General features: G+C 37.6%; 3 protein-coding genes across 9 annotated transcripts; all 3 read right to left on the bottom strand.

The window, feature by feature from the left end:
- Positions 1-75: 75 nt before the first annotated feature.
- Positions 76-15,435, bottom strand: LOC308687594 (uncharacterized protein). 6 transcript variants are annotated; one of them, XR_014029757.1, is made up of 8 exons: positions 15,362-15,435; positions 10,228-10,571; positions 6,071-8,177; positions 5,625-5,702; positions 5,441-5,530; positions 5,232-5,336; positions 1,827-1,998; positions 1,327-1,747 (listed from the first exon to the last, which is right to left on the bottom strand). XR_014029757.1 is itself a non-coding variant. In XM_081360247.1 (8 exons), exons 2-8 carry the CDS (start codon positions 10,520-10,522, stop codon positions 1,560-1,562), a joined length of 1,497 nt encoding a protein of 498 aa, XP_081216373.1. In that variant the 5' UTR covers positions 10,523-10,571; positions 10,972-11,127; the 3' UTR covers positions 1,327-1,559. The 6 variants fall into 6 exon arrangements, 2 of the variants coding, with proteins under 2 accessions (XP_081216374.1, XP_081216373.1); XR_014029759.1 differs by lacking the exon at positions 15,362-15,435 and adding an exon at positions 10,972-11,127; XM_081360247.1 differs by lacking the exon at positions 15,362-15,435 and adding an exon at positions 10,972-11,127 and having other exon boundaries at positions 7,609-8,177.
- LOC308687598 (uncharacterized protein) lies at positions 13,880-19,665 on the bottom strand. Of its 2 annotated transcripts, XM_081360253.1 has the most exons (4): positions 18,905-19,659; positions 17,575-17,690; positions 15,599-16,716; positions 13,880-15,464 (listed from the first exon to the last, which is right to left on the bottom strand). In XM_081360253.1, the coding sequence occupies exons 1-3, from the start codon at positions 19,191-19,193 to the stop codon at positions 15,622-15,624; spliced, it is 1,500 nt and encodes a 499-aa protein (XP_081216379.1). In that variant the 5' UTR covers positions 19,194-19,659; the 3' UTR covers positions 13,880-15,464; positions 15,599-15,621. The 2 variants fall into 2 exon arrangements, with proteins under 2 accessions (XP_081216379.1, XP_081216378.1); XM_081360252.1 differs by having other exon boundaries at positions 13,881-16,716; positions 18,905-19,665.
- Positions 19,666-20,318: 653 nt separating this feature from the next.
- Positions 20,319-25,801, bottom strand: LOC308687596 (uncharacterized protein). Its single transcript, XM_081360250.1, has 4 exons — positions 24,928-25,801; positions 23,879-24,006; positions 23,350-23,458; positions 20,319-22,539 (listed from the first exon to the last, which is right to left on the bottom strand). Exons 1-4 carry the CDS (start codon positions 25,199-25,201, stop codon positions 21,467-21,469), a joined length of 1,584 nt encoding a protein of 527 aa, XP_081216376.1. The 5' UTR covers positions 25,202-25,801; the 3' UTR covers positions 20,319-21,466.
- Positions 25,802-26,640: the final 839 nt, after the last annotated feature.

Here is a 26,640-nt window from a genome sequence, read left to right as displayed (position 1 = left end):
CAAAATCCGTATGACTGTATCCCTTTGTTAAAGAAAACATATCAAACTGCACACAAAAACAACAGAGCACAATGTCACACATAACTATATTTTATTCAAAATTGTACATTTTGAACATCACCTCTTTGAAGTTGTACAAGATATCTCTGACCCATAGGTAAAAGATTTCTTTCCACAGCTGTTTCCTGCAGCAAAAAAAAGAGAGAACATCTTAAAATACTGTTTCACATCATTTTATTTTCAAATTTAACATTTGCAACTGGGAAATGTAAAGCTTGCAATAATGGCTTTGTATTACACCACAAAGCTGTGATTATAAAACAGAAAATGCATCGCTCCGTTTTGTCTGCTTTACAGTAATGTGCGAAGAGTCTGTTTGGTCAACAGACAAAAGCAGTTTCACTCTAGCAGATTTTCAGTTGTATGCTTCATTTACACATGCAAGAATAAGAGCAAGTCAGGCCACATTTCACAGTGGGTGTTAAAAGACCCAAATGGCCCTGTTGACTTGAAAAGTGTAATCAAGCACCATTTTCCTATTTAAATGACTAATGAAATAAAAGAGCTGATGCAGCTCTTAGCAGCAAATATACTGTCTGTCTTTACTGAATGTACACTAATGTCCAAAAGTTTGGGGTTGGTAAGAGTTTTTAAGTGTTTTTGAAAGCAATTTGAATGTTTTCACCAAGGCTGCATTTTGCAGTATATTAGTACAATTTAAAATGGCTTTATTTCTATTTTCATAAAATGATCACGTGATCATTCAGAAAGCATTCAGAAAACATGATAATTCAGAAATCATTCTAATATCCTGAGTGGGTGCTGAAGAAGGATTATTATGATCAAGGTTGAAAACATTTTGCTGCTTAATTTTTTGTGAATTTTTTTTTGATGAATAGAAAGCTAAAAAAAACCCAGCACTTATACTCTTCTTGCTGCAGTCTGTAGCATGATGACGTATAGTTACTTGTAAATATAACCCACTACCATCATGGATTTTGGCAATGCTTTTATGCACACATTTTAATATTTTGTATTTTTAACAGTTTATAAAGCTGTTACATAAGCAACCGGTCAAGTAATGTTATAAGTCAAGCTGTTTTTAAATTCAACCAGATGTTTTTGAGTACTGAAAGTTTGTCAGAACTTTCATGTGTTCGGTGTTTATATAAAATGTTTAATATGCAATATTTAGAATTTTATCTCCACAAGACCATGCTCGTCAAGACATTGCATTACTTATATGGACGGGAAAAATTGTGGATCAGGTTATTGAAGAAATCCATGGATATAACCATGTCAAATGCTAAGCTTTTAATCATTATTGTGTAAATGAAATGAAAAATAAGTGTAGTAAATATAGATGTTTCAAATCTTACACAGCACTTCACAGTTCTGAAAGAACAAGCAGATACTTTTTTAATAAATGTTTATTTCCATAGAGCTTCATCCATCAAATACTACAATTCCGAATAACCTGTAACCAACAGGGAACTAATAACTTGCGAAACAATCTAAGAACTAGTGAAAATAAAAGAGAATACAATAATAACAAAAAACTACTCATGTTTAGGACTTCCATCAAGTGAGCAGTTTTCTTCAAACTCCTCCTCAGCTGTTACCTTCTGGATGCAGTTTGAGAGATGAATCTGTAATTGTGCTTTCCGCTGAATGGTGGCAGAGCAGTAGCAGCAATGAAAATGTGAAATTTCCCTGCATTTTAAGTTACACTTGATAATAGTGAAATCTGAAAAAAAAGTCAAACAAGTGTGAATTTATATGCCTTGACAAAATCATTTGAATGGATGTGGAAGCACTATACACACCATGAAGCTGGACGGCCAACTTCAGATGATTCTGGACGTGGTTAACAACGCTCCCTAACCCTCTTGGCTTGTAGACCCAGGTCTCACAAAAGGGGCAGTGATACTCGTCACAGCACTGAGTGCACTTAGAGATGCAGGGCATTTCTCCTTTTTTAAGGATGGTTATATGCATCTAGAAATGGATATTTACAATTAAATAATGGTTAACTTCATTCAACATTTTTTTGTGAATATTAACAATTCGTTATTATCACGATTACAGCTTGAGCTTGACACTTGACTTTGTCACTACAAAGTTGCACTTGACAACCTATTAAAATGTATTATTATTATTATTCTTACATGCGCAGTATAAGGGGGTCACGAGAACCCAGCGTGATGTTAGGAAAATATTGATTCCGTTTCAAAAGGGCTAATGTAAAATGCAAGTGTCATTAAAATAAATTGACAATATAATGACAACATAAATTATGCTCAATTCACTTACGGTCTCACTTCTTGGTGTTGAGTCCATCCTTGTCATGGAGTATAGTGACAAATGATGCACATTTAAGACATCCAGTGCATCATCGAAATCCTCTATGGCGCATTTGCTTAAAAACCTTGACTATGTCAACCAAATTCACTATGTAGTGGATTATATGAACTACGTCATTGTGCTACAGAGACTGAAAACCCTCTCTAACAGTCAGGCAGTGATAATTATGTTGACAATATTTAAAGGTGCAGTATGTAAATTGACAGATAGTGGTTGAAATGGGTACTGCAGTCCAAATTCAAAATATGGAGATATTTTCCCCGCACCCTCCTCCTCAGGCTCAACGCTCACGCGGGTTGCCAGATTAAAGACATGCAAAAGGAGCAAGTGCAATTTACAATGGAAGGCGAAGAGCTGTTGATCAGCTAATGTATATGCATTTAAATATGCCTTATAGAGCTTTTAAGATGGATGGCAATACTTTTTATTTCATGTAGAATCTGCGAAACCCAGTTCGTTTGCTTACGTCAATGACTGCTTTGTTGTCCGCTAAGTGCCAACTGGCAACCCAGGGAGTCAAAATACTATTGGTTAAACTGGCAGTAGGCGGGATCACACAAACCATAACAAAAACAGACAGTCCGACACGCCTCTTAGATTTAAAAGACATTTGTGAAAGTGTTAACAAGATAAGAGGAGTGAATGTGCTTGTTCCTGTGAAACGTTTCTGTCTTATAATAATTTTATATTATAAAATATATATTATATTATTTTCAGAACACCTATGCAAATACATTTCTTAAAGGAGAACTCCGGTCAATTTTTACATTGAGCTCATTTTTTTGTACATTTGGAGTGCTGTCAATACAGAGAACAATGACAAAAATCGGTGTTGCCTACACCGTGTGAATTCTCTTTTTAAAATTTGCACCCTGTTGACTTCAATGGGGCAAGTTTTAAACCTGCTTTTAGCCTCTTAACATCCTTGATGTGTCATTACAAGTGCACAGGTCATGTGAGTGATTCCTTCGGAGTGAACGCGGGTCAATCTGACTGCAGTAGATGTGAAAGATAGGGATAAAAATGATGTTTATTCAGCCAGCGCAAATACCTGTATTTACATCCTGTTTTCGGTCGAAGTCCATAGTAATCGATTGTCGAGTTCACGCGCGTGATCATAGGTAACTAAACCAATGCGCGTGAACTCGACAATCGATTACTATGGACTTCGACCGAAAACAGGATGTAAATACAGGTATTTGCGCTGGCTGAATAAACATCATTTTTATCCCTATCTTTCACATCTACTGCAGTCAGATTCACCGTGTTCACTCTGAAGGAATCACTCACATGACCTGTGCACTTGTAATGACACATCAAGGATGTTAAGAGGCTAAAAGCAGGTTTAAATATTGCCCCATTGAAGTCAACAGGGTGCAAATTTTAAAAAGAGGATAACACGGTGTAAGCAACACCGATTTTTGTCGTTGTTCTCTGTACTGACAGCACTCCAAATGTACAAAAAAATTAGCTCAATGTTAAAACTGACCGGAGTTCTCCTTTAAAGCTACACTGTGTAACTTTTTTAGTTGATTCTTAGCAAAAAACACTTAGTTCTTTCAAAAATATATGTGCTCATTAATGTATATTTACTTCTTTCAAGTAATAAAGTATTCTCTTAAGTTTATAATCTGCCATTGAAAGTACATACGGGTGAGGGGTTCGAATGTCGGTCGCCATGTTGCCCCTCCATCTTGAAACTACATTAGCCAAAGAGGGACATGTCATGCCTGTAAATTCAAGCTTCGCCTTTTGCGTTTTTCACTCAGTGACACCGTGACGAATGCGAGGGGGAGATTACTCGCGAGCTTGCGAGTGCCGGTAGATTTGAAAGATAGTGTGGTGTGTGTGTGTGTGTGTGTGTGTGTGTGTACTCACATTTGAAAGAGAGAATTAAAACGTCAACGCGACAGACAAATCAGCAAGACCATAATCAATATTGGAGTAACTTTTCCCAGATGGAAAGAGCTCATGAGGAGAAAAGATTTTAAAACGGACGCCGAGGTTGCCTGCTTTCTTCTCGACAGGTAATTCAGCCTGATGTAATTCATTTGTGTAAATTCGAAGTTTTATAGTTGCTTGTCTAACCATAGCATGGTTGTGCATAACCCCAGAACGACCTCTAGTATAACTTCATCCTCGCGTCAATGGTGAAAAAGTATTGTTTACCTTGTAACATAAATCTGTGTTGCGACGGATCACAGGTGATGAATAGTTTTAAAGGCGCAATTTTTTAAGCTATATAAAAAAAAGGACACTGTAAATTTGTTATTTTTAATTGCTTTTACTTTGTACACATTGTAACGTTAGCCTAATCTGATTATGCTGGGATAGCCGATTCCAAGGGTGACGTTTACCTCCTGACATCTGTCCTGTAGTTTTATTCATTTTAGACGTATTGTTTATTATTGTCATGGACGAAGTCGATAACTGGAAGCCATGTTAATCTTGGAATAATGCGGCCACCGTAGGAGTTAAAACGCCCTCGGAATTGAGAGGAACTGAAACTAATATTCACTGGGTAGTCATATACAATTTCACCGCTAGATGGGGGTAAAAATCACACAGTGTAGCTTTAATTATTCATATTATTTTACTAATCTAAATGTGTTATGTTAAACATATAATGTAAATTTTAAACGTTTTTTGTCTTTTGATATTTTTTTAGTTGACAAATGTTACAATAATTTGCTTTCATCCATGATAAGCAATATAATGTTATTTGTTTATCATACAGATAAATTGTGAAGCCCTATAGAAAATTGCCTTCATTCACACAATTATGTGCCATATGATTCATCATCATACAAGCAATAAGGTTATGAAATGATGAGATTAAATTTTTAAACCTATGAACTCTGTCTAACCTTTGCTCTCCTTCGAAGGTAATCCCTGCGGTTGTGTAGCATCTTAGTGCATCTTACGATCACCTCTGCCTCCCGCCCATACAACTGCGGCAGTGCCGATATGATCTGTTCAAGTGTAAACAACTAAGATGTAAAATCACTCTCTGAAAACATGCCCTTTTCTGCATACATTTCATTCATCGAAATCGATCAAATGAAGAGAACTGAACCTTCGTTGTAATCGGACCCCAATCAATGTTCCTGCTATAACAAGCCTTCTGCCACACCTGAAACTGAGTCAGGATCTCCCTGGCCACAATCTGTTGAAGACACAAGAAACAAATAAACTCGGTCAATTGATGAGCATTCAAAAGCCTAAAAATGATTTCAAATTCATTCTGTATAATTTCTTACGCTGAATGTTCTTTGCCTGTTTACGGGGAGTGAATTTCCTTGTTCTGTGGAAGGGTGTTCTGCAAACCTTTGGCCAATCTAAAACACACACAACAACAAATTAGCAAACCACAGTTTGGATGCATTTAGAAGCATTTCTACACAATATTCTGCTCATAAACAGTTAATATTAGTTAATTCTGTTTGTGTTCTGTATGTAGTGTGCTTGTTTATCATAATAGACATGAAGTGAAGTCTGCAACACAAATTTCATTTGAAGTTATATTTCATATGGAGTGCTGAATGTCTGTCTGAAATATCTGCAGTCTTGCATTAGTTTACAAAGTCAGAAGGAACAATAAAAAGTATCAAATGACAAATATCAAATTAAATATTCTGAACAAATCTTGCTAGAATAATTTACTGATTTTGTTGGGAAAAAGTATACAAGTCCATCAGATAATGACCTGTATGTCGGGGTTAATGGTTGTCCGATTACAATCACTCCAGGAGAGGCAGGCATCAAGACAGAATGCTGCAGGAGATCACAGAACTCTTGTGGAAATGGCTAAGGAGGAGGAAGTCTTGCATTGTCCAACATCAGTGTTCATCAAATCCACAGCAAATAAATACAAAATAGAAAACACTGAAAAGAAGACTTGAAGTCTGAATGGAAGTCTAAAGTAAAGGAAATGGAGCATTTTTGGACTAACCGACTTGCTGAGGTGAGATAGAGGTGTTACCAGTCGCTACATCTGATGGTTCATTTACTTTTTCCAACAAAATGCCATGAAAGTTGAAACGACATGGACACGACACAATTTAAGTGAAGGCCGGGGTATCTTTTTAGTGAAATTATAAATTCTTAAGTTAAAAAGATCCACAAACATTCTCAGGAGAGAGGATATGCTGCATCATACTGCATCTTTACTGTTGTTGGAGGGAATACATCAAAACATCAAATACATATTCAATACCAGCTATTACACATTAATCGCACCACAGCAAAATTCCTTTGGGAGTAAATCTGTCATTTCAATTTCTATATTATGCATGTATTAGATCTATAAGGAAACCTAAGTTTCCTTGTCTTTCTGTAATGCAGTATAGTTTAAAATGATTCCATGCATAACAATTTGTCCAGGTCCTGTTCAGTTGTCTTTAAGGTGGCAATGATGGGACAGCGGGTCCTTTGAGGTCTTCTTGAGTTCTAACAGTGCAGACCAAATTAGATATAGCCTATTTATTTCCCTCCTCTCCCATGGGCTTTCAATAAATGAGTCTTCATTTGCCTGGGATTCAGATAGCTCTTTCCGCAATAAGGGCAATTGCAAGACTTCCCAGCGTGGCTGTGCCGTCTGATATGAACTCGCAGGTTGGTGGCTCGATTGAATCGCATCCCGCACTGGGTGCAGCTGAAGAGTTTCTCCCGCGTGTGGATGTTCTGATGCTGCCTGAAGTTGCTCATCCGAGCGAAGGCCTTGCCGCAGTGCGGACAGACGTGAGGTCGCTCTCCTGAGTGGTTTCGCTGGTGAACCTTGAGCTCGAAGTTGTACGCAAACGTCTGCTCGCACAGCGAACAGCTCAGAGGTTTCTTGCCCTTGTGGATCTGCGCATGAGCCTTGAGGTCACATGCTCTCGCAAACATTTTCCCACATTGGAGGCAATGGTGAGGTCTTCCCTCATGGATCTGTTCGGGCGTCCCGTGTTTGTCCTGGGAGAAACACTTTGGGTATTGCGCGTGACTGACTGTTTTCTCGCCTGGACAAACATCATTGTGAGAATAGCGGACAGAACTTTCTGAACCAGGATAACTTTGTTCATTTTCTGGTTTGACAAATGAATTTGACCTCTCTGGTACGCTAGATAGCATCAGCTCTGTCGTGCATAAATGATTATATTGTGCCCTAATACCTTGATGTGCCAATGTGTTCACTGAATAAGGTGTGAAATATGAGGTGGCGTCTGGCATGTCGAGAGAGTTTAGACCTGGAAAGCTTTCTACCTGTATCTCCTCCTGATCACAAGATCCTCTGAGCTCTCCCTGACTCGGATCAGACATTTCTGCATGGCAACCGTCATCTCTGTTGACGCTATCCCACACTGGAACCATCTCTTCCTCTTCCTTGACAGGTAGAAGATCCAGCTCTGTCTCTGATTTGACTCTATCGTTTGGTGAAGACGATGGCAAATCCTCGTGCGCATCCTGAGCCGAAGGGCTTTGTATCACTCTCGAGTGGTTTGAGTCTACTTCCTTATCAAGAGTAAAGTCCTTTTCGGATTGGTCTAAATCATTCCCTTTGGCTTTGAAGACACAAGCGGGCTCGCTCTGGATTGCTGAATTTCCCAGAAGCCTCTGCAGAAAATCCTGAGGAATTGGTGCACTGGAGTTAGGTGTGATGATCTCTTTTGCACTATGCCTGTATACATCGTTCTTCTCTTTAGAGTGCGAGTTTGTTGTTGTTTGTTTATTAGACTCCAGGCGTTGTCTTGTACTCCACATTTCTTCTGTCAATGTAGGCTGATTGGTAGACTGATCTCTCAGGCTTAGGCCTAAACAAAGGGCGTTTGCTCCTGCACCAGAAGAACAGATACAACATTAAGGAAGAGCACAAAAAGTATTTAATGATATGAAGAACATATATTGACGACGTCTGATGTTCTTAACAGTAAGTTCAATGCAATGAAATCAATTAATGGAGGACAACGATCATTTATGACAACATCATTTAACATTCATTCTGCAGGTAAAGAAAGTATTTTGTAACTCAGGACTAAAATCTTCTTTTAAACATCCTGTGCTAATGTCAAATATAAAATTGTTTAATAAAATCACCTATTATCTCCTGCTGGTGAAAATGGGAAAAGAAAATACTACACACGGTTATAGTTTGCAAATATTATTCATTTATTAAATATTTATATGTATACATATGAATGTGTATGTGGGAGTATATATATATATATGCACACTCACCTAAAGGATTATTAGGAACACCTGTTCAATTTCTCATTAATGCAATTATCTAATCAACCAATCACGTGGAAGTTGCTTCAATGCATTTAGGGGTGTGGTCCTGGTCAAGACAATCTCCTGAACTCCAAACTGAATGTCAGAATGGGAAAGAAAGGTGATTTAAGCAATTCTGAGCGTGGCATGGTTGTTGGTGCCAGACGGGCCGGTCTGAGTATTTCACAATCTGCTCAGTTACTGGGATTTTCACGACCAACCATTTCTAGGGTTTACAAAGAATGGTGTGAAAAGGGAAAAACATCCAGTATGCGGCAGTCCTGTGGGCGAAAATGCCTTGTTGATGCTAGAGGTCAGAGGAGAATGGGCCGACTGATTCAAGCTGATAGAAGAGCAACTTTGACTGAAATAACCACTCGTTACAACCGAGGTATGCAGCAAAGCATTTGTGAAGCCACAACACGCACAACCTTGAAGCGGATGGGCTACAACAGCAGAAGACCCCACCGGGTACCACTCATCTCCACTACAAATAGGAAAAAGAGGCTACAATTTGCACGAGCTCACCAAAATTGGACAGTTGAAGACTGGAAAAATGTTGCCTGGTCTGATGAGTCTCGATTTCTGTTGAGACATTCAGATGGTAGAGTCAGAATTTGGCGTAAACAGAATGAGAACATGGATCCATCATGCCTTCTTACCACTGTGCAGGCTGGTGGTGGTGGTGTAATGGTGTGGGGGATGTTTTCTTGGCACACTTTAGGCCCCTTAGTGCCAATTGGGCATCGTTTAAATGCCACGGCCTACCTGAGCATTGTTTCTGCCCATGTCCATCCCTTTATGACCACCATGTACCCATCCTCTGATGGCTACTTCCAGCAGGATAATGCACCATGTCACAAAGCTCAAATCATTTCAAATTGGTTTCTTGAACATGACAATGAGTTCACTGTACTAAAATGGCCCCCACAGTCACCAGATCTCAACCCAATAGAGCATCTTTGGGATGTGGTGGAACGGGAGCTTCGTGCCCTGGATGTGCATCCCACAAATCTCCATCAACTGCAAGATGCTATCCTATCAATATGGGCCAACATTTCTAAAGAATGCTTTCAGCACCTTGTTGAATCAATGCCACGTAGAATTAAGGCAGTTCTGAAGGCGAAAGGGGGTCAAACACAGTATTAGTATGGTGTTCCTAATAATCCTTTAGGTGAGTGTATACACATATGTGTGTGTGTACTTTGGTCCAGTTTTAGATATGTTGTAACCAGTGATATTTCAATAATATTTATAAACTATTGTAGTATTTATTCATATTTTGAATTAGCTTTTTTTTTTCCATTTTTACATTTGATTTTTTATATTATGTTTTAGTAATTTTGTCACATGCTTATGCTTTATTAATTTTTGTATTTCGCTTTCATCGATTTTTAGCTATTTTAATTTTAGAGCTTCATTAGTAATTGTATTACTTTAACTTAAACTCATTTTATTTTAATTAATAAAACATGTTTTAAATTGTCTGCCTTCGGCCCGAGATGGGCTCCGGCCCTCCCACGACCATACAGAGGATAAGCAGTATGGCAAATGTATGGATGGATGGATTTGTAATAGTTTTAGTTAGCCATCACAACACTAGTTGTAACTCACCCCGGACTGTCTCTACCGGCTGGCTCTCATCTCTGCTGCTGGAATCTCCTGTCCGGCCGCAGTCAGAGCACCTTATCTTCCTCCCCCGTTCCCATTCCCTCTCCCTCTCCCTCAGTTTACTCTCAGACAACTGCAGCCTTCGTTTCAATACTTCCACCTCTTGTTTACGATGACCCACTTCCTCGAGGAAGCTGTCTTCCACCAGCCTGGTTATTTCAAACATGGCTGATTTGAGGACGGTCTCCATGACAACGGAGAGCTGAGACTGGAATGTGAGGAAGAGGGCTTCCGACATCGTCCTGCTGTCGCCTTGAGGACGCCTCGATGCGATGAAAATAATCACCCTGAAAAGGCATAAGGACTTGTGTTAAATAAATAATAAAGGTATAAAATAAAGAAATGTGTTATAACTGCAATCACGACCAGCTAAAAACCATGTTTGCGTGTTCGAAAACAAAAACAAAACATTTTCGTCTCCCGTTTCTGTCACCAGGTGGGCGATTTGTTATTGTTGTTTGTGCAGCCACGTGCATGATACAGCATACAATCACATTATTAAGGCCACACTACCAACACTATGTTATTAGAAATGCGTGTATATTTGTATATTATTATATTCACTTGGTTTTCTATAGAAAATAAGCTCCCTAGTCACCCTCTCTTCGGGCCTTTTGTGTAAAAAGTAAAAGAAATGAACTGGACAAAGGCAAATAATAACAGTCACACTATTCAGGAGGTAAATACCTTATAAAAACGATCCTCGCACGGCGGATTTCTCAGAGGAAACAGCGAAATAACGTGAATAGATACGTTATTACTGCAGTAATATCACCGTTTAGTTGACAGTCGTCTTAAGCGGATGCGGAAAATGTTGAAGGTTTCCTGTTACTGCCCTCCAGTGGACTGGAAGATGCCACTCATCCTATGTTACATGAAGGAACCACATTTATTTTTGTGTAAAATGTTATGGCCCGGATTCACAGACAGGGCTTGGATTAAGCCAGAATTAGGCCTTAATTCAATAAGGACATTAGCTTTTATAAACGTGCCTTAGAAAAACACGTTACTGCTGTGCATTCTTCCTGAGACAAAACAATGGCACTGACATGTTTTAAAGGGGCGATGAGAAACCAAATTTGCCTTGATCTTCAGGTCAATGCAAGACAAGTTGCTTTGAGTCAAAACAGCTCAAACATGAATTTTAGTCTAGGACATTTGTTTGTGAAACTGGGGGCAAATTATTATATTTTATTATTATTATTTTATGATTACCTGCTATAAGGAATTTAAATGGCTCTTCATTAGTCAATGAAGAGACATTATTCTATTTTAGTCTACTGTAATTAAAGTCACCAAAATTGAATGGAAATTTTTATGGAATATTGCAGTATTTATTGGAAATTATAAACTGACCAAGTGTAACGTTTGATTTTAAATGAAATTAATGTACTAGATATTTTTTAATAATACTTTTTCTTTAGTACTTTGTATTATGTTTAATAGTACTAGACATTATTCGCCTCTAGATTTTCCACCATTTCCATTAAAAAAAAAAAATAGAAATATTAGAACAAATATTTCATATTGTTTTCAAATAATACAGAGTTACAGTACAAAGGTATATAAAATCCAAAGCTTAGAAGGCAGATTGATGCCAGCTGGAGGAAGAAATAAAGAAAATCACAAATGCCAATCACAAGATGCTTGTGTAGCCTTATATAAATATTTGTATTTTCAGACATTATTATGTAATAGGGGTGTAACGATACCCTCATGTCACGATTCAATACATATCACGATACTGAACTCACAATACCATATTATTGCGATACTCAAAGACATATGGTAATTTGGTTTTACATTGGGAGTGGAAATGAATAGGCTTGGACTTAGTGCAGAAACCCAATGCACAGGACAATGGTGACATCAGAATAAAAATATTGATGATTCTGAAGTTGAAAATACAGAATAATTTTAGACGAACATGCATAACAATCTGTCACTGGCTAGACACATTTAAAATAATGTCTGCCACTTTTTACTGGAAACAAAAGACATTTGGCATTATCAGGACCCACAAATATTCCCCCATTGCATTATTATACATTATATTCAACATTATGTATAGTAGTTTAATGTAGTACTGACACTAAAACTCTATTAGAAATATTAATTTTGGGTGACTTATACACAATACATACTGATGCATTTAGTATTGTGATATATTGTGACGATATAATGTTACACCCCATTAAGATGAAAGACTATTTCGTCATGGATAATTTGTAGATTGAACCACAATAAAAAACTGCTTTGTATTTTTGTTTATTTTTGTATTTCCCATTCATTTCCTATGGTGGCATTTTTTTATCACAAGTGCGACTATTTTTGTAAAGACTGTTTAGACATTTCTAATTATCTCTATTATTTTTCTTTTCTTTTTGTTGTTCAAGCGCCACAAAAGTCACCAGGTTTTGTACCATTCAGATGAAGACTTTTTTTTTTTTTAAATTTAAAAAGTAAACAAATTTTTCAGTCAAAAATGACTGAAGACCACTAGAGGGTTAAAGGGATAGTTCACTTTGAAATTAAATTTTGGTATGTTTTAGCTTACCTCAAGGGCATCCAAGATATAGGTGTCTTTTTTTCCGCAGTAGTTTAAATTTGGATATTTTTAGGTCAAACCGTTCTTGTCTGTCAGTCATATCATGCAGGTCTATGGTCACTATCTCAAAGAGCATGCACAGAGTCCAAATTAAACAATTCCCCATCGTAAGTACACATTGATGGCAGAAAACGAACAGTATTTATATCGTTTTTACCTCTTGTAACACAGCCACGTCCAAGTGATCTGAGGGCGCGGGCGCATCCTGGTGTGTGACGTGTACGCAGACTGGTGCATAGATATATATACACTAGATGTCGCATTAAAGACATTCATTCCAATGAACTGTCGTAGCCAAGGCGACATCTAATGTATATATCTATGCACCAGTCTGCACCAGATCACTTGGATGTGGCTGTGTTACAAGAGGTAAAAACGATATAAATACTGTTCGTTTTCTCACACAAACCGCTCGTTTCGTGTCTTAAGCCATCAATGTGTACTTACGATGGGGAATTGTTTAATTTGGACGATGGGGAATTGTTTTAATTTGGACTCTGTGCATGCTCTTTGAGACCGTGACCATAGACCTGCATTATATGACTGACAGACAAGAACGGTTTGACCTAAAAATATAAAAATTTAAACTACTGCGGAAAAAAAGACACCTACATCTTGGATGCCCTTGAGGTAAGCTAAAACATACCAAAATTTAATTTCAAAGTGAACTATCCCTTTAACTGTGATGTAGGACAAGTTGTTTCACTGGACCAATGTTTTTTGAAAAGTCATATTTCTATGGCTGACAGAAATAGTTGTTAGGATATTGTTTAGATATTATCTAGATAGTGTAGTGTATCAGTTTTACTTCTGTTTATTTTTTTAAGAAACAGTAAAAAAGTACCACATCTTTGCCCTACACAGGCCTAAAGTTTTGTTTCATTGTGTGCTGTAATCACAGATTATTACTTTAAAGTGAAAATGTGCCAGTTATAATAATTTTTTTTAAAAAAGGGGGGGAAATGAGAACACAAAACACATGTAAATACTGTTTGTTAGTACTCTACCAAAGAGCTGGAGAACTATTTAATTTTGTTGACATAAACATTACAAAACAACATATATATGAATAAAATAGAGACATGAACATCCTGCACTTTTGGTCCATTTCAAATGTAACATCATTATTTGTCATTTTCACAGAAAAAAGAAGAAGAAAGTAATTTGAATTACAGTCATTGAGCTGTAACGTACATGGCTTACTGTGGTGTGCCTGAATCACCAATAGTCTGTTTGCATGCATTACTGGAAGAGTTTAATCAGTGTGTAACTCAACACAGTGTGTGGCATTTAATCAGCAAAAGATAGTCAACTGAAAAAAGATGGGATGGTAGCGTGAATGTTCCAGCTATACTGTCACTCTTTGTATACACTCTAAAGAATACTGGAGCCATACCACATGTCACTACATTTTAAAATAGTCATCTGAAAACCCCTGCATAGGTTTGAACCTAAAACATCTGCATTGACATCTAAATGTGAACATGTAACCATTTTAGCCCACAGCAGCATATGCACATCAATTTGTTCAGCAAAGTTTACTGGCTATCTCATAAAAAAACACAGTTGTTGCAATAGTGAGTATATGCACCATTTGAAAGAGCTAATGCTACACATCTGAATATACAAACAAATCAAAGGGATCTGATTTAACAGAATAACCTTGAGTAGTTGTGTTGTATTCATCTTATTCAAGGCTTGTAAAACTCCAATTTGAAGTGAATTAAACGCATTAAACAAACAGAAAAAATTTCAAAAGCGTGAAATGTCCGGGTCATATTTCACCCCAAAATCAAAAGAAAAAATATAGTTTGCATATAGAAACTGAAGTCTATTTTATTGACTGATTTTCATTGGTGTTATTTAAAGAGTTAAGTACATCTCTCCTAAGCCTACCATTCAAAGGTTTGTGCCTGCAAGATTTTTTTTAAAACGTTTTTTAAGTCTCTTATAATATATATATTAAAATGTGATTTATTCCTGTGATGACACAGCTGAATTTTCAGCATCATTACTCCAGTCTTCAGTGTCACATGACCCTTCAGAATTATTCTAATATGCTGATCTGCAGCTCAAGAAACATTATTATTATTGTCAATGTTGAACATAGTTGTGCAGCTTAATAATCTTTGAATATAAAACCGAAATCTTTTGTAACATTATAAATGTCTTTACTGTCAATTTAAAGAGTCCATGCTGAAAAAAAGTATTAATTTCTTTAAAAAATCTATATCTTACTGACCCAATTCTTACCCAATCTTCAGAACATACCTAATACAAATTTGAATGTGCATGTGTAGCATTCTAAGTATATTCCATGGTCGTATTTGTTGAATTTAATTTACACTGAAATAAAAATAATGAATAACAATCTTAAAGGTTTTTCAGGTCTTTAAGGAACATATAATTGCATAAATGTTCTCTTGATCTTAGGGTGAAAAGAAACATTTATTTGTGAGACAAACTCACCTACTTCAATAGCCTGTAACATCAAGAGGGAGTGGAAAAGTCCTCTGCGTTTTATATAATATGATACAATCTGCATTTTCCCCTGAGTGATCCAGTCACGTCACTGCAAAAGAAATTTTTCAGAACAATGTTTGAAAAGTTAGGTTTAGTGCAGCTTTCAGTATGATGCATGATATTAAAAATAATTTAAGCCAGTCAGCGAAACAGCATCAACTAATATAATATAACAGATTCTACCACTATTGCAGCTCCACGGCTCGTCATACACTGGACTGTGAGAGTTCAGAGTGAATTCTCTGATGTCTCTTCAAGTTGCATTTCTGGGTAAACCTTTTCCCACAGTCTGAGCAGATGTAAGGTCTCTCGCCAGTGTGAACCCTGCGGTGCGCTTTCAGGTTACTCAGTTTGGTGAAACTCCGTCCGCAGATGGTACAGCAGAACTGCCTCTCTCCTGTGTGGATCTGTTGGTGAGCTCTGAGGTGACACAGATGAGAGAAGCCTTTCCCACACTGGTTGCAATTGTGCGTCGTCCTTGCCGAATGGTGGCGCGTGTCCCCCTGAACCCTCACACTGACCATCTGCGGAAGACTTCTCCCTGGATGTACGGTGCTGAAACTTCTTTCCCCTGTAGCGGCTCCTTCAGGATACTGACGGACATGGGAGGGTTTTGGAGCAGGAAGGCCTTTGCAGATGGATTGCGCTCGGTTTACGTCACCGGTGCTGTGATCTGACACAACCGCGTTGGGATGTAAAACAATTTTCGTGTTCTTCCTAACGGGTGATCTGAGATGCTGCACGGTTTGTGGTGCAAGGCTCTGAACCTTGACGGGAGGCGCGGGATAGGAGACTCGCTCCTGTACTTGAGGTCTAACGGTGAGAGGATCCAACGGCGTCTTCTTAGCACTGCTGTGAGCAGAAACCATCTGAGGCCTGGTTCTCTCTATTTCCTCCCAGTCTGGTGGAAGCATCACTATAACCTCCTGTTTAACGGACCCTGAGTCTATGCTGCTTACCTGGGGTCTCAAACCCGGAGACTCTGAAGATACTGAGGTCCTGACTGGCTCTGGCTGTGAAACAGATGACCGTGCTGAAGGGTCTGTTTTAGAGTCAAACCATTTTGGGGGGGTTCTGTGTCTGACCTCATCCTCATCCACGGGTCTTTCAGTGCAGGACGGTCCACCTGGTTTGTGGTCAGAATCTGTATTGCGGAGTCCATTGGTCTCTTCCACGCGGCTCTGAGGATCTTTTTGTTTGTGTATTTGAGAGTGTATTACTAGATAAGCTTGCGTGTCTCTAGCCTCTGTTGTTTCCTCTTTCACTTCTCCTCCAGGGTTTTGCTCACCCACTTGAACATCCTGTCATGGACAAAGTGTGCATGAATTAGAAACTGCTAAAAAACTATTTTGGACACTTTAAATCTATTAATTTTATTGTATTATAAAACCAAATGGCATGTGCAAACAAACGCCTTTCTCAGAGTTCATTACATTTTGAGAGGACGTACACTTGTGGTCAAAAGTTTGGAATAATTAAGATTTTATTAAATTATGCTCAGCAAGGCTGCATTTATATGATGAAAAACAGTAATATTGTGAAATATTATTACAATTTAAAATAACTTTTTTCTATTTTAATAAATTATTTAATTATTTGATTTATTCCTGAGATGGAAAAGCTGACTTTTCAGCATCATTACTCCAGTCTTCAGTGTCACATGATCATATAAATCATTCATGTAGATTTGGTATTTAATAAACATTTCTTATATTATTATCAACGTTGAAAAACAGTTTGTGCTGCATAACATATTTGTGGAAATTCTTGTTGAATAAAAAGTTCAGTGAGCAACATTTATTTGCATTTATTTAATTTATCAAAGTATTTAAAGCTTTTGTAACATTATACTGTAAGTATGAGTACTAATGCTGAAAATTTATTTAAAATATATTAAAATAGAAAACAGTCATTTTAAACTGTAACAATATTTCACAATATTACTGTATTTTTGATTAAACAAATTCATCCTTGGTGAGCAGAAGAAACTTCTTTCAAAAACATAAAACAATCTTAATTATTGCAAACTTTTCAGCGCCAGTGTAAGATATCAGTTCCCCTTAAGTTCACTCAGATGCCCTTTGGCAACCAAAAACTGTCCAAATACTTTTTGTCTTCTCTGCCACTACATATTACCATTAAAACAATGGCATACACACATTATGTTTAGTTTCCGGAGTTGCTGAAGGCTTCTCCTGATTTGCGCTTCCCTTGGGACTGCACCTCCAGCTACTGTCAGAAGCATTTTCCTGCTTAACAAGTGGATGTTCCAAACCTTAAAAACACACACAGAGGAGCATCTAGTCAGCAGATTCCAATACATCTTTGGACTTAAACCAAGTGTATTACTTTGACTAAACAAAAACATTTCATAGTGATGGTACATGGGTCAATGACGTGACATTCAAATTTTAGTCTGGATCTATCAGAATCGGCATGAAGCGGAAGTTGCAACAGTCTGTTCTTGCCTATTGTGACGTATATCCGAGTGAAACGGCTTCTCGAAATGGAAAAACATTTCATCAGAGAAGAGAAAAGATGTCGTTGCAAGAGGAAGGGGAAGTTATTTTGAGGGCACATGAAAAATATATATTATGTGCATGGATAAATCATTTATAATAAATACTGAAATATTCCATAAAAAATAACAATTGTCAATTTTGATTTCATGGTGACATTATTCAAAAATATATTAAAAATACAATTCACATTTTATTTCAATATTTAAAAATAAAAGCTTTAATTCTTGAAAGAAATGGTAGGCTAGCACTTCACAATAAGGTTTAATTTGTTTAATACATAAATACATGCAATACATGTATTAAAGTATGTATTAATCTTTGTTAATGTTAGATAATAAAAATGCAGTCATTCATTGTTTGTTCATGTTAGTTCACAGTGCATTCATTAATGTAAACGAATACAACTTTTGGTTTTAATAATGTGCTAGTAAATGTAAAATTACATTAAGATTAATAAATGCTGTAGAAGTATTGTTCATTCATAATTCCTGTTAAATACATGGCAAAAGAAAAGATGCTGACAGTCTCTTTTATTACCGTTTTGTCATTTTCGTTTTATATTTGAAAAACATGACCACTAAATGAAAGTGTAGCATAACAACACTCAGGAAACCACTTTGTTGTCATGTGACAAGAAAACCATGGAAAGTATATATATATATATATATATATATATATATATATATATACTTTGAAATATGGAAACTTTTGTAGGAAATTATCATAAGGAAATTACTTTTGTCATTTTTAAACCATTTGACATTTTGGTTTGATATAACCAAGGAAGCCATTTTGTTATCATGTGACAGGAAAACCATGACAGACCCCTTGATCACTGGCTCTCAATCAGGGGGGCACAAGACGCATTAAAATATGGAAATATAAAAAAAAATAGGAAACATAATCCCTTGAAATATGTCTGGACATTTGTGTAACATAATGAGGAAATTACTTTTGTTCAACTCACTGCTCTGTGTTTCGGGGCCTCTGTGTAGTAACGTGACCCTCCTCCTGGACACTGCTGTCCGCCCACAGTCCACACACCTCACCCTCTTAAACCTCTCCCGTTCTCTCAGCTTGGCCTCCGACACTATCAGCCTGCGTTTTAACACCTCCGCCTCTCGTTTGCCTCGATCCATCTGCTCCAAGAAGCTCTCCTCCACTAACCTGGTGATCTCGTACATGGTGGTCTTGAGAATAGTTTCCATGACCGCAGACAGCCGAGTCTGGAAGGAGATGACCAGCGTGCCCGTCATCCTGTATCTGATCTACTCGAGCTCGTGCTTATAGAGAAGAATTGAGTGCGGAATGCATAGACACAACAGTGATCATGACATTAATGACCACCCATGCTGATTTCTATCTCAAATGTTTTATTTCTTATCAAGTCCACACATCAGCATTTTGGGGAACTCGGTTTCAAAATTCACAGTAAATGTTGGCACTTCACACTTTCACGGCCAGTCAATCATCATACAAATCCCTAACGTTACAATAAAAACCTCGCACTGTTAGCATCGAGAGCTCATTACATCTATGAACCGCGAACCGAAATAAATATCCTTTAGGCGAAAGGCGGAATGCGTCGCGTCATGTCCAGCTGACTGTAGTACATTTTACATATTTTATTTTGTTAATGTATGAACTACAAGATGTTTGACTACTGCTTCTTTCAGCATGTCAGGAGGAAGCGCGTCTGAGAAAACGGACAATAATGTTGTTGTTAGTGACGTCACATATTGTACGGTGGCCTTGTTGGGCTAAAATTGGACTAAAAAAATACATCAAGTTACACTAATGAAAATGTTGCCTTGGCAAATACTCCATATCGAAATACACATTAACTAAAATTGTGCAGTTTCATAGCACATATAGTATGTAAAATATAACAACTCAGGCACAGCTAAATATCTTTCTAACCTTTTCAGTATTATTATTTTAATATTCTTTAAAAAAATTTAGTTAGACCCTTAGTATCATAACAAGAAGTTACATTGCATGCAGAAATATTCAACTGTTTTAATGTTTTATACCAGGGGGCCGTTAAATGCTTGATTCTGATTGGTTGATAGACATTTTAAGCAAGGTGCGCAATTATTGTTTAGTAAATGCACAGCTATGAAGTAGTTCCAGGTCATTACAGTTCCTCTTCACATTGTGGCAATATTAACATCTCATATGTGCATTACTTATCTATATTAGTTCAATAGCCTGTTGGCAATTATTCCTTACATGAGTTCTGAGGAGCCAAGAATATGTTTCATAATTATTATCAAAGTGTTTGGAATAAACAGCTAAATCAACTGACAACCAAATTAATGTTTAAAATGATATTTGAATGTGTAATGCTGAGGCAGAGAGCTGGAAAAAAGACTGATGTTGCATGTGACATACATTGTGTATTTGAAACTACATTAGGCAAGTTTAAAATAAACTTTAATAAACTGAAATCACTCCACCTACATTTTCAAAATTAGCTTTGTAGACAATAAGACTCTAAAGATCATGAAAGTGACAATGTCTTACCACTGCATAGAAAATACAATATTTACATCAGATGCAAAGATGGCCACATTAACCACAATGTTACTTAAAGGCATAGTCTAATCAAAAATTTAAATTCTGTCATCGTTTCCTCACCCTCAAAACTGCATGACTTTATTTCTTCTGCTAAACACAAAATAAGATATTTTTGCAGAATGCTGGAAACCAAACAGATTATACGGACAAAACAAATTCTCAAAATATCTTTTTTATGTTCCACAGAAAAAGTCTTACAGGTTTTAAATGACATAAGGGTGAGTAAATGATGAACCATCCCTTTAAAGCTGGGCACATTTTTTTTTTCTCTCTGTAGATATCGCATGGAAATCGTTGATGCTTGTATGGTCACGGCTCGCATTGCGTGAGAGAAATTACAAGCCAAGCCGTGTACGTAACAAGCACCTCCCGAACTCCCAATGATTTGTTGTCCAGTTGACCAGTGTCCCCTATTGCCAAATCATACACAACCACGTCAGAAAGGCTAGATCTATTAATATTATTATAGCCCAGTGGCTGCAACCCTTCAGTGTGCGCATACACTGACACACACGAATACTCTCTAGTTGTTTTTGCTGAGAGGAATGACTGTGATGTTTTCTCTGCTTTTCACAAAATCATTTGCACACTTCTCTTTTTATTCTCTTTCTTTTTTCAATACAAATCTACAGCAGCAACATTGAAAGCTCCAGTCTCCATGTTTTGCGCGAATGCTCATGTGATTGCCGCCAGCTCGCCGTGCCCCAGCTGTTTTTAATCAGGTTAACTGACTCATAATGTGTGCAATGATGTACGCGACGTGCAAAATCTCACAGTGTCCGCCCGCCTTTACAAAAACCAAATTAAATTATACAGAAAACATAATGACTACAACGGGAGGTTCTACAGTAACAGTGTAACGTTTTATGGGAAACAAGTCCGGTCAGGATTTATGGCCTTCCAACAATTTAAAAGTCAACTCGGTAAGGTTGTGAGGTGAATATTTTCGTCATTGATTATTGGGGTCAGCACTATGTTTGCGATGATGTGACCTGAGATGGTCCATTCGTTTGAAGCTCAGTCCACAGATACCACAGCAGTACGGTCTTTCTCCTGTATGGGTGCGTTGATGGACTTTCAAGATGTCGGCCCGGGTAAAGCTCTTACTGCACAGAGTGCACTTGTGTGGTTTCTCCTGCGTGTGAATGCGTTGATGCAGCTTGAGATTCCACAGTCGACTGAATTTGTTCCCACAAAGCGTGCAGGTGTAGGGTTTGTCTCCGCTCTGGCTGCATCGGTGTCTACGCAGGTCGCTGAAGGACGAGTAGCCTTTCCCACAGTGGCTGCACAAATGGAGACCGTCCCGCTGGTGGACACGCTGGTGGACTTTTAGGTTGCAGGCCTGAGTGAACTTCTTACCGCACTGGTTACAAGTATATCCGGCACTTGAAACGACTCGATGGGAGACTGGGTAGCCTTTCACAGAAGCCCTGCTGTCACCTAATGCTTGTCCAACATTAGACTTCAGAGTGTGATTCAATGCAGGTCCCTTATAAAGTGCACTACTAGCTGCGTCCCCAGTGTAAAGTGAGTGTCCTCTATGTCCAGCCCCATCTGCAATCCCACTGTGAACTTCCGTAAGGGCGCTTGTGTCTTGTATGTGGCCATCTGCATTAATAAGTATACAGTCTCTATCCACGTCTTCTGTCTCGGGGTTGACTTGTGCAGGTAAAGCTGCTTTGTTTCCTCTTTTACCGCTAATGGAAGAGCTGTAACGTCTCCCACCTTCCTCAACCAGGTCCTTTTGATCAGTCTCAACTGCAACCGATACTGCATGACCTAATGTGTCTTGAGTTTTTCCTCCAAGACTGTCCAGGTTTCCCATGTCTAGTTCATGTACACTGTAGCTCGCTAGCTCCTCTGCATTGTAATGTGTTCGGTATGGCAAGCCCTGAACGTCTACGATATTTGCGTACGTCTCACTGTCAGCGGTCTGTTCAAGTCCGGAGCTCCAGTCTTCCTGAATCTGTTGCAGCTCTTGCTCACTGTAACTGTGAGCTGAGAAATCCATCCTCTCAGCTCCTGGAAAACCAAAATATTGTAATATTCAAACACAGTCTGATTTCAGAGGGTTAAAGCAGTAATCAGATTTTTAAAGGGATAATTCACCCCAAAATTTTTATTCTGTCATCAATTACTCACTCTCACGTCGCTCCTAAACCCATTAGACTTTCGTTCATCTTCGTAACACAAATTAAGATATTTTTAAGGAAATCTGAGAGATTTCTGTCCCTCCATTAAATGTTTATTCACCCAAAACAGTTCATAATCGTAATATAAATCCAATTTAATCCAAGTCTTCTAAAGAAACATTATCACTTTATATGACAGACAGATTTAATTTAGGCTTTTATTCGCATAGAAACATTGATCAACAAGCGTACACCGAGCACTCAAATATAGCAAACAGAAGCTCAAGCGTACAACAAACCTCACTGGTTCTTAGCTCAAATGTGTTGGTGTAGCACACGAGGATGAACCTCATTGGTTCTCACACGTCAAGCAAACATACTTGAGCTTCCATTTCCCAAATTTGAGTGCTCTACGTATGTTCGCTGATCGAAGTTTATATGTGAATAAAAGCCTGAATTAAATCTGTTCGTCATATTAAGCGATCTTCAGAAGACTTGGGTTAAACTGCTCGATTCACATGCTTATTATGATCTCTTTATGAACCGTCAAGAGTTTTGAGTGAATAGACTTTCAATGGAGGGACAGAAATCTCTCAGACTTTATTTAAAAATATCTTCATTTGTGTTCCGAAGATGAGCGAAAGTCTTATGGGTTTGGGACGACATAAGAGATGACAGAATTTCTCTCTTTAAATCACACCTTCAGTATTTAGTGTCCAGCCATCCTGAAGCTCCTCATTATCAGCAGTGACGTAGAGGGCCTCCTCTTTCAACACGCCGTCCAGTTTCCTGTCCTCTGTACCAGCAGACTACAGAGAACACAAAGACAGAACATGCACAGAATGTTAAAGTTGTGAGAGATCTTTTCTTCCATGTTGTGATGTACATCGGAGTGAAATACATTAGCGATTCAGTCATCAGTTGATGATTGGATGGGGGCAGATCTGAATCAAAGCTTGTAGTCGACTGTAAGGGATTAAATTATTGGAGAAGTCCAGCATACGTCACCAGAGAGAAGTCTATTGTTTCACTGGAAGATCAAGTTAGTAATTAAGTGCTTTTTTTTTAATGTTACATGCATGGGTTTATTGTTCACAATAAAATCAATAACATGCACTTACAAAATAGAGTGAATTTTCAGGTCTCAGCCATTGTGAAACACTGCTGTACGAGCAACTCATCAAGGTTAGAGGTCATCAGTAAAGTGGTTTATCCATTCGGCTACTCACCTCTGTTGTGTTGCTGGGTCTGGTTTGATCTTCCAATCTCTCTTTTCCCAAATGTGTGTCAGTCTCCAACTCACAGCTTCCCCAGTTCCCAACTGGAACCCTCTCCTGTTTGAGACTGCGTTCATTTTCTACATGTGGTCATCAAGGGTGAAAGCAACTGTGAGGGCATTGATTACACAGTCCTTTAATGGTCTTTAAAGGGACGGAAGAAAAATGTCATGTGGTCTGGAATGACATGATGGTCTATTCCTTTATATTATGCTGCAGGTCAATTTGACAACTTGAATCTTTGAGTTGGAGAAAACCAGTGGTTAACCAATTTTCCTTGAAGATGTAATTAATTTAGTCTCAGGAACATGCCTGCAAAGTGTCAACACTGATGTGTTTTGGAATGTGCATATAAAACATATTACTATTATGATGTTTTCAATTAAAGGCAGCTGCACAGGGCCAAAATAAAAAATATTTTTTAATGTATTCTGATATGTCAGTTTCTCATCTACCCTCGAACGGTATTTACATGTATATTTAAGAAACTTCCTCTGCATTGAGGTGTACACTTTTGACAGTTCATGCATGTTCTGTTCAATGGGAATCGAACCCATGATCTTGGCGTTGCTAGCACCATGCTTTCCTGCTCTACTTATTCTGTTAAAAATGTTGAAAAACATTTTTGGAATGATTAAATAAATAGTCACAATGCTGTTTATAATATCGAGCTTTTGGATTTTAAAAAAGTTGCTAAATTCAGATTTTAAATGTTAAATGTTTATTGTTTTTTTCCCCATCATGTGATTTTTGGTCAATTGTACTGAATCCAATTAGGGTCACATTGCCCACCACCTTAACTATCACACCCAGATTTATGTTTAACCTGGGTTAAGTGTCCAGTATGTCATCATGCATGATTCATAAAATAAATTCCTGTTCTGTTCTAATTACTAAGTGTATATGATATTCCAACAGATTATAAAATCATTACATTTCCTTTTTGTAGAACATTACAAAGAGTAACAACATGGGGTTTGAGTTGAATTGAGTGAACAAACCTGATTGTGGTAACAATTCTTCTCTTTCATTGTTACACACACGAGCTTTGTCACCACACTCTGCACACCTCAGGACGCGCATCTCCTGGTTCTTCCTTCTGCACTCGCTCCACTGGAGCCTCTTCTTGAGACTCTCCACCTGCTCTCGACTGCGGGACACTTCCTTCACGAAACTGTCCTCCACGAGCCGGGTGATCTCAAACATGGCAGCTTTGAAAACGGTCTCCATGACCCCGGATAGCTGTGACTGAAACGAGTGTATGGCTTCGGACATAATGACGAGGATTTGGATGGGAAAACCCCTATGGAAAAACCTAGTCTAGCTACTTCCGGTGATTACAAACAAACCAGCAATTTATCCTCCAGCTTCTCATTAGTCTTTTCAATATCGTTGTTGTGAAACCGTTTCACTGTTTTTATTGAACCTTCTTGTAGTTTTGTCAAATTTGTAGTCCAAATGCTAGCGATGACTGTTCTCGTGCTAGCTACTGTTTACGCTAACTATCGTTCATTGCACTCCCATTCGTCTCACAATTAAACATTGTAACATAAACGATACGCTGAGAATCAATGCTGATCCAGCTAGGAACATTCTCTCGTCCTACAGTGTGGGACTGCGACTGACCGGAAGTACTTCCTAAAGCAAACATACGGGCGGAAGTAGGCTTTAAAGTGACAGTACAACCGAAAATTTAACAAAGTTCAAAGTTTAAAAAGTTTACTCGTCGTTTACTGTGTAATTTTACTCAAAATAATGTACTCATTTTTATGCTGTTGCAAACCTTTGTGAATTTCTTCTGTGCGACGGGAAAGTAGATGTTTGTCAGAATGACAGTCCCAGTCACCATTTGCCTTCACTACATCGTTTGTCTATTGAACAGCGACTCTGGCAAAGTGAGGTCGCATTAAAAACTGTGTACACCTTTTGTATTCCAGGGTCGGCTTTTACCCGGTGGAACGCAAGCTTATAAAACAGTCTAATCTTTCAAAATAATCTTTTTAAAATAAAACCATATTGTATCTAATCAGTTAATTCTCAGTACTGAGTACCATGTTTTTACCATGCTATCAGTAGGCCACCCCATTTTATTAGTCAAGAAATTAGATATTAATTATGAAATATAAATATTTCAATATTTTCAAATAACTATAGCAAAAACCAGTGTAAGCGGCTCTTTGGGACTGACATCCTGCCATAGAGGAACAATTTTGGGTTCCCCAAAAAAACATTTTTAGTGAATAGTTCTTAAAATAATATATATTTTTTTATGAATGTATAAAACATAAATACATTTATCAAATACAGGTACTTTATAATTAATTTATGATAAATAAATATATTTATAATTTATAATTCTGAATTATATGGATAATATGGATTGCCACTCTATGGCATTGGTTCTTAACCAGGGTGCCTCAGCAAACTTCCAGGGGGCCAAAATAAGTCTTAAAATCGTTTAAATTTAGTTATACTGACATAATCTTAATTATAATGCTAAAAATTAAGATGCACAACATTAAACTGACATATTTGAAATATGCAATTTTAAAAAGCCTAAAATTCACTTGTGACACTTAATTTATTAAGTAGTTGACTTTGCATAGGATAGTAACAGGAATTACCTTTCAAGGCCTATTTATATTTAATCTATAATGCATTTTTATTTATTGATTAATAGATTTGACCACTTTAGAAAAAGATTCACAAATAAT

This window comes from Scardinius erythrophthalmus (assembly GCF_964197995.2).
Source record: "Scardinius erythrophthalmus genome assembly, chromosome: 3".
Lineage (NCBI taxonomy): Eukaryota > Metazoa > Chordata > Actinopteri > Cypriniformes > Leuciscidae > Scardinius > Scardinius erythrophthalmus.
Note: the sequence above shows the minus strand (reverse complement) of the source record. Positions and strands in the feature narration are given on the sequence as shown.

Excerpts from the sequence above, each read along its gene's own strand:
- LOC308687594 (XM_081360247.1), bottom strand. The coding sequence starts at position 10,522 with ATGTCGGAAGCCCTCTTCCTCACATTCCAGTCTCAGCTCTCCGTTGTC. Across the intron at positions 5,337-5,440 it reads GGGGTCCGATTACAACGAAG|ATCATATCGGCACTGCCGCA; the intron begins GTTCAGTTCTCT and ends ACACTTGAACAG. Across the intron at positions 1,748-1,826 it reads GTTGGCCGTCCAGCTTCATG|ATTTCACTATTATCAAGTGT; the intron begins GTGTGTATAGTG and ends CTTTTTTTTCAG.
- LOC308687598 (XM_081360252.1), bottom strand. The coding sequence starts at position 19,193 with ATGACGGGCACGCTGGTCATCTCCTTCCAGACTCGGCTGTCTGCGGTC. Across the intron at positions 17,691-18,904 it reads AGGCCCCGAAACACAGAGCA|GTTTGGAACATCCACTTGTT; the intron begins GTGAGTTGAACA and ends TGTGTTTTTAAG. Across the intron at positions 16,717-17,574 it reads CTCCGGAAACTAAACATAAT|GATGTTCAAGTGGGTGAGCA; the intron begins GTGTGTATGCCA and ends TGTCCATGACAG.
- LOC308687596 (XM_081360250.1), bottom strand. The coding sequence starts at position 25,201 with ATGTCCGAAGCCATACACTCGTTTCAGTCACAGCTATCCGGGGTCATG. Across the intron at positions 23,459-23,878 it reads GACCCAGCAACACAACAGAG|TCTGCTGGTACAGAGGACAG; the intron begins GTGAGTAGCCGA and ends TGTTCTCTGTAG. Across the intron at positions 22,540-23,349 it reads CTGGACACTAAATACTGAAG|GAGCTGAGAGGATGGATTTC; the intron begins GTGTGATTTAAA and ends TTGGTTTTCCAG.